This window comes from Mustela nigripes, chromosome X, assembly GCF_022355385.1.
Source record: "Mustela nigripes isolate SB6536 chromosome X, MUSNIG.SB6536, whole genome shotgun sequence".
NCBI classification, from domain to species: domain Eukaryota; kingdom Metazoa; phylum Chordata; class Mammalia; order Carnivora; family Mustelidae; genus Mustela; species Mustela nigripes.
In genome coordinates this window covers 117,769,823-117,787,336 of record NC_081575.1, presented here as the reverse complement: position 1 = coordinate 117,787,336, position 17,514 = coordinate 117,769,823, and the positions used below count along the sequence as shown (strand labels likewise).

The 17,514-nt window shown below is 49.1% G+C and overlaps 1 protein-coding gene across 1 annotated transcript in view; it reads left to right on the top strand.

The window, feature by feature from the left end:
• The window catches only part of SHROOM2 (shroom family member 2), a 114,496-nt gene extending 97,276 nt beyond the window's left edge, over positions 1 to 17,220 (top strand). Inside the window, exons 6-9 of the mRNA XM_059385308.1 lie at positions 14,991 to 15,626; positions 15,845 to 15,899; positions 16,698 to 16,773; positions 17,003 to 17,220. Of these exons, the coding sequence (XP_059241291.1) occupies positions 14,991 to 15,626; positions 15,845 to 15,899; positions 16,698 to 16,773; positions 17,003 to 17,220 (985 nt within the window). The remainder of the gene's footprint in view (positions 1 to 14,990; positions 15,627 to 15,844; positions 15,900 to 16,697; positions 16,774 to 17,002) is intronic.
• Positions 17,221 to 17,514: the final 294 nt, after the last annotated feature.

Below are 17,514 nucleotides of genomic sequence, written 5' to 3'. Positions count from 1 at the left end.
TGTGATTGCATCAGGCTACCTAAGTTAATAACCTCATGTCCCCGGCTGACGAGATACCATAGCAACCTTCCTTGCAGACTGCTCTAAGTGCTGACTGGGTATAACATTCAAGCACGGTGCTTAAGATCAAGCAGGTGTGGAAAAAAAGGAAAAGTCGCTCTTATAAATAGAGCCGTAATCTAGGACATACTGCAGGGTAGCCTGTGTCACTTGATTAAATGAGCAAGGCTCGGAAATCATGAATTCAGAAGAGGCTGACAGAAGAAGGTTGAAAAGAGAAAACCGGTTCTGAAGGGTAAGCACAAGACAGGGAGGGCTCGGGGCTCTCAGTATGGGAAGGGGCTGTTAGGGACAGCGGTAGGGGGTGCTTTCCGCTTGGGGGTGGCACCGAGGTCTTGGGCTGCTTTAGGAAGGGAGGGCAGGGACTTTAAATACGGATCATTGTGAAGTGACAGGCTGGTAAGTCACAGTCAGCCTGTGACTTCTTTGTCTTCCTCACTGAATGCTTTGCACACAGTAAAACTTCCGGAAATACTTTGTTAGTTGTTGGCTGGATTACGTTCCCAGTGAGTGTGTAATAAACCCAAAAGGACAAATAGGATACAGATAGATATAAATTAGGCTATTCAGTGGGACTTTTTTTCTTTCATTTGTTCCATCTGATTTTATAATGGTTGGATTGAACTGTGTATCACACATACTATGTGATTAGCATAGTTAAATAGTAAAGCTGCGTGAAATGTGTTCTGTGGGCTTTCCTCTATTTTCCCCCTTTTTAAAGTATAAGGAGGAAGACACCCAAGGCTTTGGGGGTTTTAAAAAGGGCAAGTCTTTCGGGGGTCTAAGCATAGAAGCCTTGGGAATGTTCACCCTGAGGTCAGGAGGAGTTGTTTGAGTCTCGGAGGTTAGAGTTGACGGAGCCTGCGTGAACTTGTCCATCACGAGGCGGCAGGCACAGACAGGCCAGCTGCTGTGAGCGTGGCTTTGAGACTCTGTGCCGGAGGCAGCTAGACCCAGGGGCTGCGGCAGAGCGCGGCTGCCGGTCCCTGGAGGAGGCGGACCGCGGCGTTCACGGCCCACCACCACCCAGACGGCAGTGAGCGGGGAGCCGGTAAGCACCTCCTGCATTTGTTCGTAAGGCAGCTCACCCAGGATGGGACTGTCGGCCAGCCCAGCATTTGTAGTTAGAGCGTTTCTTTTGTCCTCCTGTCTTTAAAAGCAGGTTGTCAGCTCGCAGTGCAGTGGGGTAAGATCTGAGGAGATCTGCAGAGATCTCCCTTGTTTATTGTTCTGCCTGAAAATGAAGAAGAATGCAAATCAGGGTCCAGTTCCCAGCTCGAGCCTGCATGCGTGCACGTGTGTGTACGGGCATGTTGCGTGTGTGCCACTTGTGTGCAGATAGATATATGCACATTTTGCAGCTTTGGTCTCTGCAGTTGGCTAGAAGTGCGCTGAAACTAGAAAGCAGTGCCTTTCAGTCCAGCGTTCCGGGCTGCAAGTCGTCGTGCAGGTGTGACCGGTAGCCGTGGCATGTGGGAGCCTTGCTCCACGTGAGAGCTGCAGACCTCTGCCCTCCCTGCGGAAGGCCAGCGTTGCACAAGGATCGTGTTCCTTGTCTGGCCTTTTCTTTTTTTCCATGCCAGTAAGAAATTAGCATTTTCATGACTGAGACCCTGACTGCTGATATTGAAAGGAAATTGGTGAGTCAGCCACATGGAAAAGGGGCAGTTGGCGGGGGGGGGCAAAATCAGGTGTGCATGTTGAGTCATGAAAAAAATGCTCTGTGGGTAAATTCACACATAGCCTGATTGCTAATTGCAGTGAAAACATCTCACTGGAGAACATGGAATCAGTGTGGTTCTGGGTGTTTTCCAGTTCTTAGATTTTGCTCTCTCATGTGATAGTGACAGCTGAGAGGCATGTCGTCTCTTTACAGGTTTCAGCAGACATGTGCTATGAATCTTTTTTTTTTTTCTTTGACCTTTTGTATCATAAAAGAAACATCTGTGGCCGTATTTCTGATTGATGGAAATGCTTTGCCTTTACTGATGGAGGCTTTTGTGTGTGGAGGGAGGATGCCATTTTCTGAGAAATTGCTGCATGTGTGTGTGTGTGTATCTGTGTGTGCATACACACGCACACACACGCATCTGCTGATGGGTCTGCATTTACGGACTCAGGGTAGCAGTTATTTTAAAATGCATGTGTTTAAAAAAAATGCACGTGTTCGCGGTCATGCTGGTGAGAAGGAAAAAGGAAAAGGAGTTGGAAGAAAGCTTTTCAGAAATCTGCCTGACAGCATTTATAATTAAATAATTAGAGACCCTTACACATTGAAGACTTACAGAATGAATGAATGAAACATGTCACATAAAATATTGGAAAATTTGGTACGGATTGGCTGGCCGGCTGGCCTTTTTTCCTTGCAAAGCAGAATCTTTGAGGGGCTATTGTCTGAATATTGTTTATGATTACATTGCAGAAAAGTATTCCACAGATGGTAGGGAGAGGTACATCTCTACACTGGCTTTTTGTCATGCGTGGTGGTGGAAAAACATTCTCTGTCTTTTTCTTTCACGTGTGCACACACACTCACACCCCTTAAATAAAAAATGTGCAGGGTATTCTCATAGATGCGTGAACAGAATAGACTCAGAAGTAATTTTTTTAGAGTAGTACCCAAAATAACCACATATGTTGGTATGATCTGTCTGGGTTGGGTTCAGCGTCTCCTGCCCAGCCAGAGAGACGTGACCCTGGGAAGCGCGTGTTTGCTGCTCCTTGTTCTGCTCGAACTGGCTCCTTCCCCAGAGTGCACCTTTGGATTTCAGAGGTGTATTGGCAGCTAATATTTCATGTGGCCTTTAGAATGCATTTGTTTCACTTTTAATGCTTGTAATTCTTTGCCTCGTCTGTGTCTTAAAATTTCAGAAGATTAAGGTGGTGAAGTAGCAGAAACAAGGTCGCTGTTTTGTGTCCACTGGGCCCATCTGTATTTTGCTGGTTAGTGGCCACTAGTGCTTTCTAGCTGGCTTTTCCTAGATGGTCAGGTCCTTTCTGGGAGGCTTACACACATAGCTGGATGTCTGAAAAGATCTTAAGAGTTACTGAGTTTTTCGCCTTAAAAAAAAATTTTGCAGGGGCGCCTGGGTGGCTCAGTGGGTTAAAGCCTCTGCCTTCACTCAGGTCATGATCCCGGGGTCCTGGGATCGAGCCCCGCATCAGGCTCTCTGCGTAGCAGGGAGCCTGCTTCCCTTCCTCTCTCTCTGCCTGCCTCTCTGCCTACTTGTGATCTCTGACTGTCAAATAAATAAATAAAATCTTTAAAAAAAAAAAAATTTTGCAGAATCCCTTCTGTTAATTTTTAAAGTTCACAGAGCGCCCCTTCCCCACATATATCTTGGGTCTTACCACATCGCATGTGGTGTTCATTCTACGTAAACAAAGTGGGCCTTAAGTGACTGGATTCACAGAGCCAGTTCGTGGAGAGCCCATATATGCACTTTGGCTGGTTTTTCACCTGGTAGGTTCCTGCTGATCGATACCCCCCACCTCTGATGTTGGAAAGGTCCTACCGGTGAATACGGGCTGAGCAGAGATCGTGGTACATGTTGCCAAACCCCGCCTCTTGCGAACGTTCGCGGCCCACGTCCAGCGTGTTGAAGGTGCAGTGAGAAGGAATCCCAAGGTGGTCTCCCAAGGGGGTGTGTAGTACCAAGAACCCCTCATCAGACAGAGACGGGGGATGTGTGTCCCAACCCCATGTGGGTGTAAATTTGCAGGTCACCCGGGCTTTCTGATCCTCCATTCCTTTGTCCATAACAGCAGGCATTTGGAGTCACTGATTTCTAAGGTCACGTTAAGCCGTAATAGCATTTCATTCTCAGGGAGAGAAGCCGGGGACTTGAATTCCCCCTAAGGTCACCCTCCAGGCCCATAGATCACATTGTCTGACTCCCGTGCAGCCAACACTCACATGAAAGAAGACGTAGACGTGGAGAGGAGACACACACGCGTGGAGTAGCTCTGTGATCCACTTAGAGGGAACGGGCGCACCCATCAGCAGCCTGCACTTCGCGCCGGCCGGCTTGCCGACACTGTGGCAGCGCCCCGGACAGCTAGACCTGCCTCGGGGCTGGGCGCCAGCACCCCACAAAGTCAGCGGCTGACAAGCGAGGTGCTCTGCGGGGTCACGTGCATACCGAGTGTTACTGAATGACTGTTACGGAATCTAGGCAGTGGGCCCTGAAACGTGCTCAAAGGCAACGAAAGGTGGAGTAATTAGAAATTCTAGGAAGGTGTTTAACACAGATATACACATGCATGTGTGTGTATATATGTGCAACACACATGCACTCACGTATGAGACACTTCATAGAGGTATACAGTTTAGAAGGTCAACTTTTACGTACAATAAGTATATCAAAAGCCTATTGGGTAAATCACCCATTTCCAAATTTGGTTCAGGCAAGTAGCAGTAAGTAGACGCTCTCCTCGGGTGTGAGATTGTAGAATTTCGGATCACATTTAGTTGTTGTAGGAGGAAGACAAAGCAAATGATTTTCTCTTCAATTATGGGAAGAATATACTATTATAATTCTATTTTCATCTTTTTTTTTTTTTAAAGATTTTATTTATTTATTTAAGAGACAGAGATCACAACTAGGCAGAGAGAGAGAGGAGGAAGCAGGCTCCCCACAGAGCAGAGAGCCCAATGCGGGTGTCTCGATCCCAGGACCCTGGGATCATGACCTGAGCCGAAGGCAGAGGCTTTAACCCACTGAGCCACCCAGGCGCCCCCTATTTCCATCTTTTACCAAATAATTACCCCACATTCAGAATGGCTCCTTAATTTCATGAGCTTGACGTATGTTTTTGAGAGAATTTTTACTAGTTTGGGACGCCTGGGTGGCTGTTTGTTAAGCGACTGCCTTCAGCTTAGGTCATAATCCCAGGGTCCTGGGATCGAGTTCCTCATTGGGCTCCCTGCTCAGCAGGGAACCTGCTTCCCCCTCTCCCTATGCCTGCCTCTCTGCCTACTTGTGCTCTTTCTCCCTCTTTCAAATAAATAAATAAAATCTTTTAAAAAAAAAAAAGAATTTTTACTAATTTGAAGATTATGGCTCCCTAGGTTGTAAATATATATTAAAATATTTTATTTATTTATTTGAGAGAGAGAGAGTGCACAAGCAGAGGGAGTGGCAGGCAGAAGGAGAGGGAGAAGCAGGCTCCCCGCAGAGCAAAGAGCCTGATGCAGGACTGGATCCCGGGACCCTGGGATCATACCTGACCCGAAGGCAGACACTCAACCAACTGAGCCACCCAGGCACCCCTACAGTTTGGTGGGAGGTTTTTTTGTTGTTTGTCTTTTTTTTTTAAGGATATATTTTAAAATCTGCTATGCTAATTAAAACAATCTTAGTAAAAATAGAAGGAAGTTCTATATATGATGCATGGCATTCTGAGATACGAGTGGCCAGTAGAGGTCCGGTGAACTCTTTGGGTTGTCTCTAGTCTTTCACAGTTACAAGTAATACTGTAGCAAACATCTTGTAAAATATTCATGGTCCGGCAAGCTAATTTCCTCAGAATAAAATTCTAGATCTGGAATCGCAAGGCAGGCTTTTGGGAAATATGCCCAAGAAGCCTTCCATGACATGTGTACTATTTATGCCCAGTCACCCAACAGCCTAGGACAGTCCTGCCCTTCCCACAACCGTGTCCATAGTGGATGTTTAAAAAATCCTGTGACTCAATAGGCAAAAATGTTCATTTGTCCATCTGTCCTTCTTGCCTTCCAGTGGGCTCCATGCCCCTGAGATCAAGACATGAGCTGAGATCAAGAGTCAGACGCTTAACTGACTGAGCCACCTGGGCACCTCCTAGTTATTTCATTTTTAACTTGCATTTTCTCAGGAACTAGCAAAGTTAAACTTTGTGTGTTGCCTAGCCATTTGTATTTTTTTTTTCTCTTGTTCATTACTGCTCACAGCTTGTGTTCATTTTCGTTCTTTTTCCTGTAGGGCATGGGGACTTTCCTTCTTGATTATTGTTATTTAGGTTGTAGATAGATCTGCTGTGTGCTTTTCAAACATTTACGGTTGGTTATAGTAGGTTTTTTCCTTTTTCATGTACTAGTGTTGATCATGTCATTGCCCCTAGCTGGTGGCTGTGTGCAGTCCATTCCCATTCTGCTGGCTCCTGGCGATTGTGTGCTGGCATTTGCATTCCTGCTGTAGAAAGCATAACCATTTGGGGCTCTGTGGGCATGAATTTCCTATGAGCTGTAGACCGCCACCTGCAATATTCTCCGGCAGGTTTGCAAAAAAGATAAAACTGCTCAGGCAGAGAAGAACCCCAGTGTTTTAGGAGAACGTCTAACGTGGTGTTGCAGACAGAAAGCAGGAGTCAGAGATGAAGTCTCCAACCTAGCTCAGGTTAGGAAACAAGAGACTTGGGCTCTTGGGGCCTCACTGTGCTGGAAATGCTGAGTTGTGTCGGTCATGCTTGCTTTCTGCAAATGGAGGTTAGTAATAGGGTCATCTCTGCTGAAGAATGGAAAACGTGCTTGGCTTCTCAGTGCTCCAGGTCCGCGGAGGCACAACCACCAGACCTCCGGGTATTCTAGCATTTGCTCATTTGAGCATTTGTCCATGCTTGTGTGTTTCTCCCTTCTGTTTCCTCTCGTTGTGATGCGTTTATGTTCATTTTCGTATGTTCCAGTTGTGTGTTTTCCTTTGATACTTACACCCTGAGTGGTCAAATGTTTTGGCGTGGTGTATGTCAAAATAAAGTCATTAGAAGCCATATAACTATAGACATAAACAAAGTGGGAAGAGCGAAAGGCCACTCAGTCGCGAGTTCATATTTTTTATTACGGTCCCCACTTTGTTGAAAAATCGAGTGACTTCCAGTGGCCTTTCACGGGCAAGTAAGCATAACTGAAACCGTGAGCCGCTTATTTCTGCGACATTCTCGGCGGTGTGACGTGAAATTGGAAGAAGGCAGGAGCCCGCTACAGAGAAGAGCCAACGCACGCAGTCCTCCTCTCCTTTCAGACCAGGGAGCAGCGGGAGATGCTGTCCCAGGTTTCACCGCTCCCGCACGCTGGCGTGCGCATGCGTGGGTGTGCGTGCCTGTGCGTGCGCATGCGTGGGTGCGTTTGCGCCTATGTTTTCATTGCCACGAGACAGGAAGCAGCACAGTCTTCAGAGGACCAATGTGTTTCTAGTAATTGGTCTGTATTTCTGTGGTCAGGCACCAGAGAGCCTATAAAATTGAATCAGGCTCAGAGAGAGTCTCCCTCGAAAGCTCTTCTCTCTTCTTGGGGAGAATAATCCGTAACAGACTACCGTGAGCTGACCGTGATTGCTCACGGTTCCAGAGGCTGGAAGTCCAAGACGGGAGGGAGCGCAGCTGATTTGCTGCCTGCTGAGACCCGCCTCCTGGCTTGTAGAGGGTTGTGTTCTCGCTCTGTCCGCTCTGTCCTTAGGTGGGGGAGAGCGGAGAGCAAGGCAGCAGGCGTTCTCGTGTCTCCTCTAGAAGCACGCTGTCCCATGGCTGAGGACTCTATCGCCCTGACATCATGACCTCCCAAAGGCCCCGCCCGCCACCTCACACCTTCCTGTTGGGGGTGGGTGTTAGCATGTAACACATGGATTTCAGAGGGACCCAGAAATAAATGTAAATGCTGTGATCTAGAGTAGTCAGAAGGCGCAAGAAAATCAGCCTGCCAGCCTTGTCTTCCTCTCCCCGCTCCCTTTCTCCCTGTTACCTCCCTGAGTCTTTGTTGAAGGCTGCTGTGTGCCAGGGACAGAGGTGGGTGCTGGCAATGTACCCAGGAAGATCGATAGTAAATGAAAATAACATAGATGAAATAAGAACAGTGTGGGGACAAACACATTAAGTCCTTATGGGGGTTCAGCGGAGAAGGGGTTATGTTTGTCAACAGGTCTGGGAAACGCTCCATGGAAAAGGTTGCACTTCATTTGGATCTTAAAGAAAACAGGAATGGTGTCTCTAGGGCATCTCCTGAAGAGTATGGTTCAAAGCGGAGATCTGGAAACCATGAGGCATCGATGGCAGGGAACGGCTCCTGTCCAAAATGTATGTTGCAGGAGTCCCTGAGGACTCGTAAGTGGCTTGGGAAGGATGATAGGGGGAGCCTAGAAGATCAAGACTGCAGTCTGGCCTTGATTTGGTGATGGTGAGAGGAGACACTGGAAGTGTCTGGGGGAGAGGACCAAGCTCTCTAGTTTCCATGCTAATTATGACAAAAATGTGTGTATGTTGATAAAGTGTGGTAAATGGAGGAAAGAAGAAGGTTGGAAATGTCCATCATGGGGGATCTGTCACATGGAATACTTTATTTCACAATCTGGAAAAGTTACTGTAGGATGCCTTTGCTTTCAGAAAATGTAATTTGTGAAAGTTGTGGTTAGGTTCCCCCTCAAATTTATTGAAATGGGGCGTTTCCCTGTCATTTTAGTGGGGGGTTGGTTTGTAGTTCTAAGACAAATCTACATTTGCCTGAAGTAGGCTCTCCTGCCAGATAAGAACACTGAGCAACTCACAGTGGTTTCAAGCCAGGCCATGATGACTGCCTGAGAGCAAGCAGGAACTTTCTGGGACAGTGCAATTCTATTTAGACTCAGCTGTGGTGGTGAACACACAGCTCTGTACATTTACCCAGACCTCTGATGGCTTGAATTTTATGGTATATAAACAATACCTTAATAAAATTATGGTGTGTGGGGGGAAGAAAGAGGTGAAAATGTTTTGTAATGTGAAGAACTCCCAAATCCATAGCGAGATTCTAGGAATTCAAACATGTGGTTTTAAAAATTTTAGTGGGTCAGAGGAAAAGCATGTAGATCTGGGGCAAGAATTAAGGTGAACTCCAATTCATTTATTGCTTGTTACCTGTGCTGCAATGCTTGTAGTAGCATTTAAGTTCCTTACTAACAACAGATCATACCTCATAAAAACTTAAGCACCGGAGATGTTCCCAAAACTACTATTGAGATGAATGGAATGTCTGCCATTATAAAATATTGATCTGATCCGATTTTTCCTTCTAACTGCTTCTAATGATTTCAAGTGACAGTTTGTGACACACTCCACTCTGGTTCACATGCCGTTGGTCACAAGAGACTGTTGCTCCCATCAGTAGCTAAAAAATGCCCATAAAAGTTATAAAATCATAGCTTTAAAAGAACTCAACAGACCCTGCTCTTGGTGTAAAGAGCTCTTCTCCGCTTTGGTATTCCATTCTCCTCATATGTTCTTCATAGTACTTTTCAAAATGAGCTTGAGTTTTTAAGGAATTAATATCTGCCTTGCCCTCTAGACCAGGGTTTGGTGAATTACAGCCCAAGAGCCAAATCCCCTGGGCTCAGGGTTTGAGAACTCTTTCTGGGTGGAAGATTAAGGATCAAGGATTGGTTCCTCCGCGGCTGGTAGCCAGGGGCACTTAACGTTGCTGTTTTTTCAGATGACGATAATCTAGTTTTAGAGCGACATGCCAAGCCGAGGACTAGGCTCAGAAATAATTGTTAATATTCATATCAAGTGGTTAGGAAAATGGGAGATATGGAGGTGCCTGGGTGACTCAGTCATTAGGCATCTGCCTTCAGCTCAGGTCATGATCCCAGGGTCCTAGGATCGGGGCCCACATCTGGCTCCCTGTTTTTCAGGAGGCCTGCTTCTCCCTCTCCCAGTCCCCCTGCTTATGTTCCCTCTCTCTCTCACTCTCTCTGTCAAATAAATAAGTAAAATCTTTTTTTAAAAAGGGAGGGGAGAAAAATGGGAGATACAGAATTGGGGAAGGGAGAGTCCCATAGAGCCGAGATTCTCCACGCTGGCAGAAAATCCACATTGCTGGAAGGCTTTCGCTCAGATACAGATTTGCAGGCATGTGTGTCCTCATCAGCCCCTACTTCTGCCAGGCCTGGCTTCTGGTGGGGGGGGGGGTTGAGAAGAGCTTAGATTTGTATGTCTGAAGTCACCCCCTACACTCCTTTAGAATGCTCTGGAGAATTGGAGGGTTGGGTTCAGGAAATAAAATGAACCAGGAGTGCAAAGTGGTTGACCCTAGAGGGTGGATACTGGGGGCAGACTGGATGTGCCCTCCAGTATCTGGTGGAAATGGTCTTCCTTAAAAAAGCTTTAAAACCAAAATATCAGACGAAAACACTGCCCTGCTCTCGTCCATGAGGGCAGGGTTTGTTCTGGGTGAGAAGGAGGTGAGGGGTTGGGGTAAGGGCAGAGTCTCAGGAGGCTGCGTGTACCTGCAGCATCACGCTCCTTTTTACAAACCCGAGAAATAAATATGGATAGAGTAGCATCGCGCCTGGGAGGATCAAAAAGCCTGGACCATTGATGACCTTGTCCCCATCTTCTTTAGATGGGCTTCAAATCGGTAATAGCGTCCCATGCCCTGTGGAAAGAGCTATTCAGGGCATCAGAAGTCAGAGGGGACTTTTCTTTACCCTGTGTCTCTCATAGTTTGCATTTCGTATCCTGCTTCCTTTACGTTCTGGTCAGACATTGGTTGACACATGCTGAGAGGGGAGTCCTGGGTGCTCCACGTGTGGCCTAACCAGAGCACCCGAACCTCCATCAGAAGAGATGACCGGTCTCTACTAGGCCATGGGGGGACTGGTGGCATTTCCCGAGGACACAGAAGACTAGTGGCGTCCTGCTGAGTCACCGGGTCAAACTCTCAGCGCAGGCTGAGTGCAGTCTGTGGCCGGCCGCTGAGTGACGTCATTTGACAAGCCCCACTCGCCCCTGCAATCCTGATTTCATCAGTTCGGCCACTTCTTAAAAAGAAAATATCGCATTTGGTATCAGGCTTGCCCACACTTTGAACTTTGCGCAAAACATATTTTTAGGACAGCCAAAAACAGAATGCAAGGAGAAAACACAGCTAACAAATCACATGCAAATGTCATTTTCATTCCATCTGTCTGAGCTTTTGATTCTAACTGGCCTGGAGCTTTGATTGACAGAAGGAATTTGCATGATTTTTCCCAAGTGTCACATCTTGGAACCAGGAATGAGGGTCTCTAGCCATTAAAAAAAAAAAAAGAGGCCTGGAATAGATTCAAAACAGGTGTTCTAAAAACAGAGCTGGATACTTGCTGGGCCGTCGCAGATTATAATCTCTAAATATACATGTTTTCTGTGATTGGACACCAGCCCTACCTGAAGTCTATGCTTGTACACTCGGTTTTGGATCATCTGTGAGTGGAATCTCTCTATGAATCCGTTCTCCACTCAACTACAGAGGACATATCCATCTTCATTCTAAAGTGATGTTAGAATCACAAAGAGAGAGCCTACTTGGGATTGGTGCAGAGAGAAAAACTTTAGTGGAGACGTTACAATAAAGAAAGGACTGAATCAAAAATGATTTCAGGGCTCCTGTCATCCCGCAACATGATTCTCCAAGACAGAGTTGGAATAGGACGTAGGGAAACTGCTGTCCCCATCGTCACAGGCATATCTGTCTGCTCGACTGGCAGATCCTGTTTGCATGCTTGGAAACTGGGATAGGACAACCAGACAGCCTCTGACCTACAGGGGTTCACCATGGCTGAAGTTCTGTGCTCATCTGGCCTCTTTCAGGAAAGAGCGGATGGTGCCACCATTGCTGGGTGTTCGTGCAGTGTGAGACGTTTCTAGAGCATTTCTGTGTGGTCCTTAGTGAATCAGTCAGTTGATCGGTTGATGACCTCTCTGGCGCTCTCAGCATTCCCACGCCTTGCCCGTCATCTTTCCCCACATCGTTTGGCCTTTGTGGGGTGCTGTGTGGACAGAAGACCTTTCTGCCTGTGCTTCCTCGAGGTGATACGTGTCTGTTGGGATTTCCATGGGGGGCGGGAAGATGAGCAGGACGCCGGGGATTCCTTCGGGAGACTTGGACTTGCGCGGTGAGCGTCCCGTGCGTGCGCAGCCTTGTCTTGTCTGCTTCCCTGGTGGCGTTGTTGTTCTTCAGACAACCTGGCTGGTTATGTTCTGCACAGATACAGGGCAGACAAGCTGTGTTTTGTTTTGTTTTAACATTTTATTCATTTATTTATTTGAGGGAGAGAGAAGGAGTGAGAGCACAAGCCCAGTGAGAGCAGAGACTGAACAGCAGTCACTGGAGAGTGAGACCTGTCCTGTGTTGGGGGCGACCAGGAGCCAAGGGCCTGTGTGATGGGGAGCAGAAAACTGGGACCCAGACGGACAAATCCAGGGCTGCCACAGGACTTGTCATGAGCAGGTGGAGTCTGGAAGTAAAGCGGCTTCCTCTCCAATACGGAAATGGCATTTAGACGTGGGCCTGGCCCTCTCCATACCCAGATCAAAACTGCCGATGTGAGAGCAGTTGGGGGGGGGGGACGGATTTCCAGAGCATTTGCTGTGTATGTGTGTCTGGATGCGTATATCCACTATCTTTTTCTTTTTGGCCCTTTGGTCCTCTCTGCCCTGTCACTGGGGGTGTGGGCCACTGAACAGCGTTCACCATGGCCTTTCCTCTGGCGTTTCTCTCCCAGGAGAAAGGATGGCGCGGGCAGGGTCCAGCCCCGGAGCGCGCGGCAGGGCTTGGGGAGTCTGCGGTGCGTGGAGCCCGCTGGGCCTCCCCCGTCCTGGACCCACGGGAGCAGTGTTCCCCTTCATAACGTGTCATTAGCATGTTCTGTATGACAGAGAGCTACCAACGCTGCATGTGAATTCCTGGGACGCTAAAATGCAGCTGCCTTTTCAGTGTGCCTTTGGATGGCTTGATGCACTGCTCTGGGGATATCCGGGAGCAAAAGTCTTTGATGCTTTCGCTGACGGATCCTTCAGACATCCTTATTTTCTTTATCTGTGGCTCTTACTATCACCATTGACTTTATACTTGAAGTGAGAGCCCAGCAAAGGATGCCCCACAAGGGAGACAGAAGGGAGCCCGTGGGACCTCGTGCCTGACAGAAGCCGGGACACAGCCCTTGGGCACGCTCTGTGCAGCCGATCTTTCGCTCTGAGTCCTTATTTCCACATCTGCGAGTTCTCTTGTGTTTCTGGGAAGACCTCTATAGAGAACCCACGCTACAGATAACATATATCGATAACATGTTAAATGTGAATCCACATGCACTTGTTAAATGTTAATTTATATTTTAAATGTGAATCCACATGCACCTAGAATCTGGAAAGCACTTAGATTTAAGCAATACATTGTAGCTAAATTGTGTGTGTCTGTGAGCACCAGCTGCTTTCCTGCAGGTCTGCGGATGCTGTATTTCAAGCATGTTAGTAGGAGAGGAGAAAAGATGCAAATGTGGCTCAGCTCTTTGAAACGAAATATTGGGGAGGCACTTGTGAATTGTCGTGAATTAAACATTTTATGGTCTTCAGAGGCACAGTGGCTGGATGGCAGGGAGACCTAGGCATTGCGCCCCCAGGTCAGACCCCCTCGCACACACCTAAGCCATGAGTTGCACGTCTCGCATTGCATTCTCAGTTCCACGGGGTTTAAAGTGTGATTCGGCAGCCAGACAGCTGCTCAACTCTGTTCTGCAAACATCCGTTGCTGTGTTCAAGTTATTTTGAAAACTTCTAGCTTCTTTTAGTGTATACCTGATCGTGTTTTTTTGTTTGTTTGTTTTTTGGTTTTTGTTTTTGTTTTTTTTCTGAAATAGCTAACTTCGGGAACTGGGTTAATATTTTAAGCTCTTGTGCTTGGCTGTTTTGTCACGGTGTGTCTTCTAAACTGAGGCGTTATGTTCGCTTCTTGCCCACAGACATCAGTGCTGCCCTGTCTCTCTCTGGGCCCTGCTGGGACTTAAGTTCCTGTGCCCTCTTCCAGATACGGAGAGCCTCTAGCTTCTAGGTGGGGCAGGGTCTGGCTGTGTCCCCCGCAGCGCAGGGTTGGGGGGCTGGCCCCGCTGGTGGACCATGGGAAGCAGGAGGGAATTGGGCATGGTGTGGGTTTCTACTAATCCCGAGGACATGGTCAGAGGGATGTGCGCAGGACACTAGACTTGCAGAACGGCAGCCGTGGGTGGGGATGGTTGGGACGTCTGTAACACTCAGGCCAGGCATCCTGTCCCAGGGGGCCAGCTCACTCCTGGGTCCCAAGGCAGGCACTGGAATGAGGTTCCTGCCCAGCGTGTCAGGGGAAAGCCTTATCTGACTGTTACCTAGGAGGTTCCGTCTCGCCTGGGCGCTGGTGCTCTGTCTCCTGGTTCTCCCATTGCTGCCCTTCTTAGAGTTTCCTTTAACAGCACAGTTGTCTCCTCAGTGCAAAACTGCTCTTCCCTAAACTGGAGATCCCATCAGAGGCTCACTTTGTGACTCCAGTCAAAAGAAACCATGTGTTGGCAAAGATGCGCCCCTGCTTTGTTTCGGGCTTGGTCGTTGTTAGCCCGTGAGAGTTGGCTACAGCACAGAAGTGTGCCAGGGAAGCCTGCGGTGGGAGTGGTGGGGGGGGGGGGTTCCGGGGGGGGGGGGGGGGTGCACATACTAAACACACAGATACGTGCCCAGAAAGTGAAGATAGAACTGGAAACAGATCACAGGATGGAAACATCAGTGAGCTGCTTGCAGTGCCCAAAAGTCTGTGTTTTTCTCGTTTTTAGTAACACATGACTGATTTTAAAGGGGTTTTTTTAAAGGTTATTATTAATAAATGGATTTGTGGCTCATGTTTGAAAGTTCTAACCCTTTGTATGTGGCAGTTTCCCAAAGTAAGCCACATAAAAATACTGTTGTGACACAAAATAAGGATTTCTGAATATAGCCGTAGGAGAATTTTCATCAACGTAGTTTTTTAAAACGTTTGTATAAATTTTTTTGCCCCAGAATGCAACTTGTGTGTGCACATGTACGGGAAAACGTACACGGATTTAACTCCTTCAGACAGTTTAAGATTATGCAGATCTGGGTTTTAGTCCCATTTGGAGAGAAGATGTTACTTATAATCATTTGCTCATTTTTATACTTTCTCCCTCTAGACAAGCAGATGCCCAGTGTCCAGAGGTTGGTTCGGCAGCACAGCAGGACCCTCCGGAGCCGTCCCAGGAGGCCCGCTGCCGAGCGGGGACCCTACCTCGAGATTACAGATACCCAGAGGAAACACTCGGCCCAGGACCACACGTGCCGGACACCCCTTCCGCCCTGCACACTTGGGGGCAGGACCCAAGGCCCGTGAACACCGCAGCGCTCCCCAAGAAGCCAGCCCCACAGAGGCCGCCACCACCCAAACGTGAACCCGGGCAACTCAAGGGCCTGGCCGGTGGCCTGCCTGGGGCCGCTCACCAAGGTGCCCCCAGCCGGCCCCTGGCTCCGCCACCCCCGGAGGCCCTGGAGGCGTGTGTGGACCGTCTGTCCCTGTCCCACAGCCCGTGTCCCTTGGTGGAGAAGCTGAGTAGTGTGCAGCCGGAAGACGGTGTGAGGGCGGCCAGCGAGCACGGCGGGCGGCATGTAGAAGAGCACGCAGCCTGTCCGAAGCGTGAGGCCCCGCTCCCTTCCAGGTTCCGTCCCCTGCCGACGTCCGCCATGGAGACTTCTCGCTCCCCTTCTCCTCAGTTCGCGCCCCAGAAGCTGACCGACAAACCGCCCCTGCTGATCCAGGACGAGAATTGCGCAAGGTACTGTTCTGGGACGGTGGGCCTGTGCTCTTCCCTTTCCTGGGCTCCCGCTGGAGGCTGCCGGCGCATCTCCCCTGGGTGCTGATGCCGGGGGCCCTGCTTTGGCTCCTCATGTGGGATTTTCAGTTGCTCCTGGGGACTGATGCCATGGGGAGAATGCACAGCTGCAGTGGTCAGTTGAATCTTGAACTTGGTGGGGGGACTGTCCTGTTCCGCAGGAGCGAGGGGTATGTGGCGGAGGTGGGGGACCGTCCCCTGCCCCTTTCACCCAAGGTGGGTGTGGATGTGTGCCTTTCGCACGGGCGGCTGCGCATCAGGCCTTTGTTTTCCCTAAGCACCTGTTTGTAATCAGAATCCAGTTTAAACTAAGCAGGAGACCTTCAGGAGAAATTGGTATATTTCATAATGTCCAGTGTTTCCACGCTGTTTTTCCTTTTTCTTTTAAGATTTTCTTTATTTGGAGAGAGCAGGCACAGGGTAGGGAGGGGCAAAGAGAGAGGCAGGGAGAGAGAGGCCAGAGCAGAGTCTGTGCTGATTATGGAGCCCGATGTGGGGCTTGATCCCAGGACCCTGACATAGTGACCTGAGCCACAGCCTCAGAGTCGGCCACTTAACTGACTGTACCCCGGAGGCGCCCCTCCACATTGATTTTTCCTGTATCTTACGTGAAGAGCCCACCTGCTGTACACCTGTCGTGACAGCAGAGGAAGTGTTTGTCACAGTGCACGGAGCTGCGGTGAGAATTTCAGGCGTGGGGTTGTCCGCCGTGCTCACTGAGACATCAGCGGATGTCAGGCCGGGGACATGTGGACAAGTCCAGAGCATGGGCTGTTTCCTTTCTCCCTCCTCTCTGAGGGCCTGTGAAGAGCCGAGAACTGGCCGAAGTGGAGAATTTTCCTCTTCTCTAGAGCAGTGGCCCTCAACCTGGGGGAGGGCCAGTTTGTCCCCAGGGCACATCGAGCTGTGTCGGGAGATGTTTTGGGTGTCCCTGCTGAAGAGGGAGGGTTGCTCCTGGCATCTCATGAGCAGATGTGAGGGGTGCTTCTCCACGTCCCCAGGTCCGTCCCACAGCCAGGAGTGCTCACGGTGTCCCCAACCGTCTCGCACTGTCGCCAGCAGTCACCTGTGGCGGTGCGCACGTCCGTTAGTGAGAAATAAAATAAATTCCACATGTCACTTGGAGCCCTGTACGGCTGGTGGCACAGAATGCATCTGTTTCCACCGTTCCCAGAAAGGTCTGGGGGATCTTCCTGCTCTGAAGTCTCAAGCTCACTCTGTCTTTCTTTCTTTTTCTTTCTTCCCTTTTTTCTGTAACTTCAAAACCTCTCTGCAGAGAGCACATTCCCGGTATCATCCTGTGTCTCCGAGTGTGGCAGTGTTCCCACAGCTGCATCTTGGGGCCATCGCTGTGCTGTGTGTCCTTCACAAGGTGGATATCATGGAAGTAGCCTTGCAGCGGCTGGTGACACTTTGTGTTGTGAAAGGAAGGAAAGGCAGTGCGGTGCTCTGCGGTGGGGCCAGCGTGTGCTGCTGCTGCTGCTGCTGCAAGCCAGCCGGCCTCGGCCCCCATCGGCCCCCCTCCCTGCGGGGCTAGTGGGAGCAGCACAGGCTCCTCCCACAGCCACAGCCACAGCTCCACGGTGCTCCTGACCTGTGTTCGCTCTGGAAGGAGGCCGTAGCTTTCATTTTTTTCTTCCCTGAAGCAGGTGTTGATTTGCTCATTGCATCTTCCCTGTGAGCTTAAGAGGAATTTCAATAAGCGGTGACGGTATTATTGAAGATCCTGGTCAAGGGGAAAAGGGTTCTTTGGGGACCCACACTACTGAGTTTTCCATCTACTGCCAGAAAAGGTTGTCTTGGGCCCACGTCTCCTGTTGTACCAGTGCTC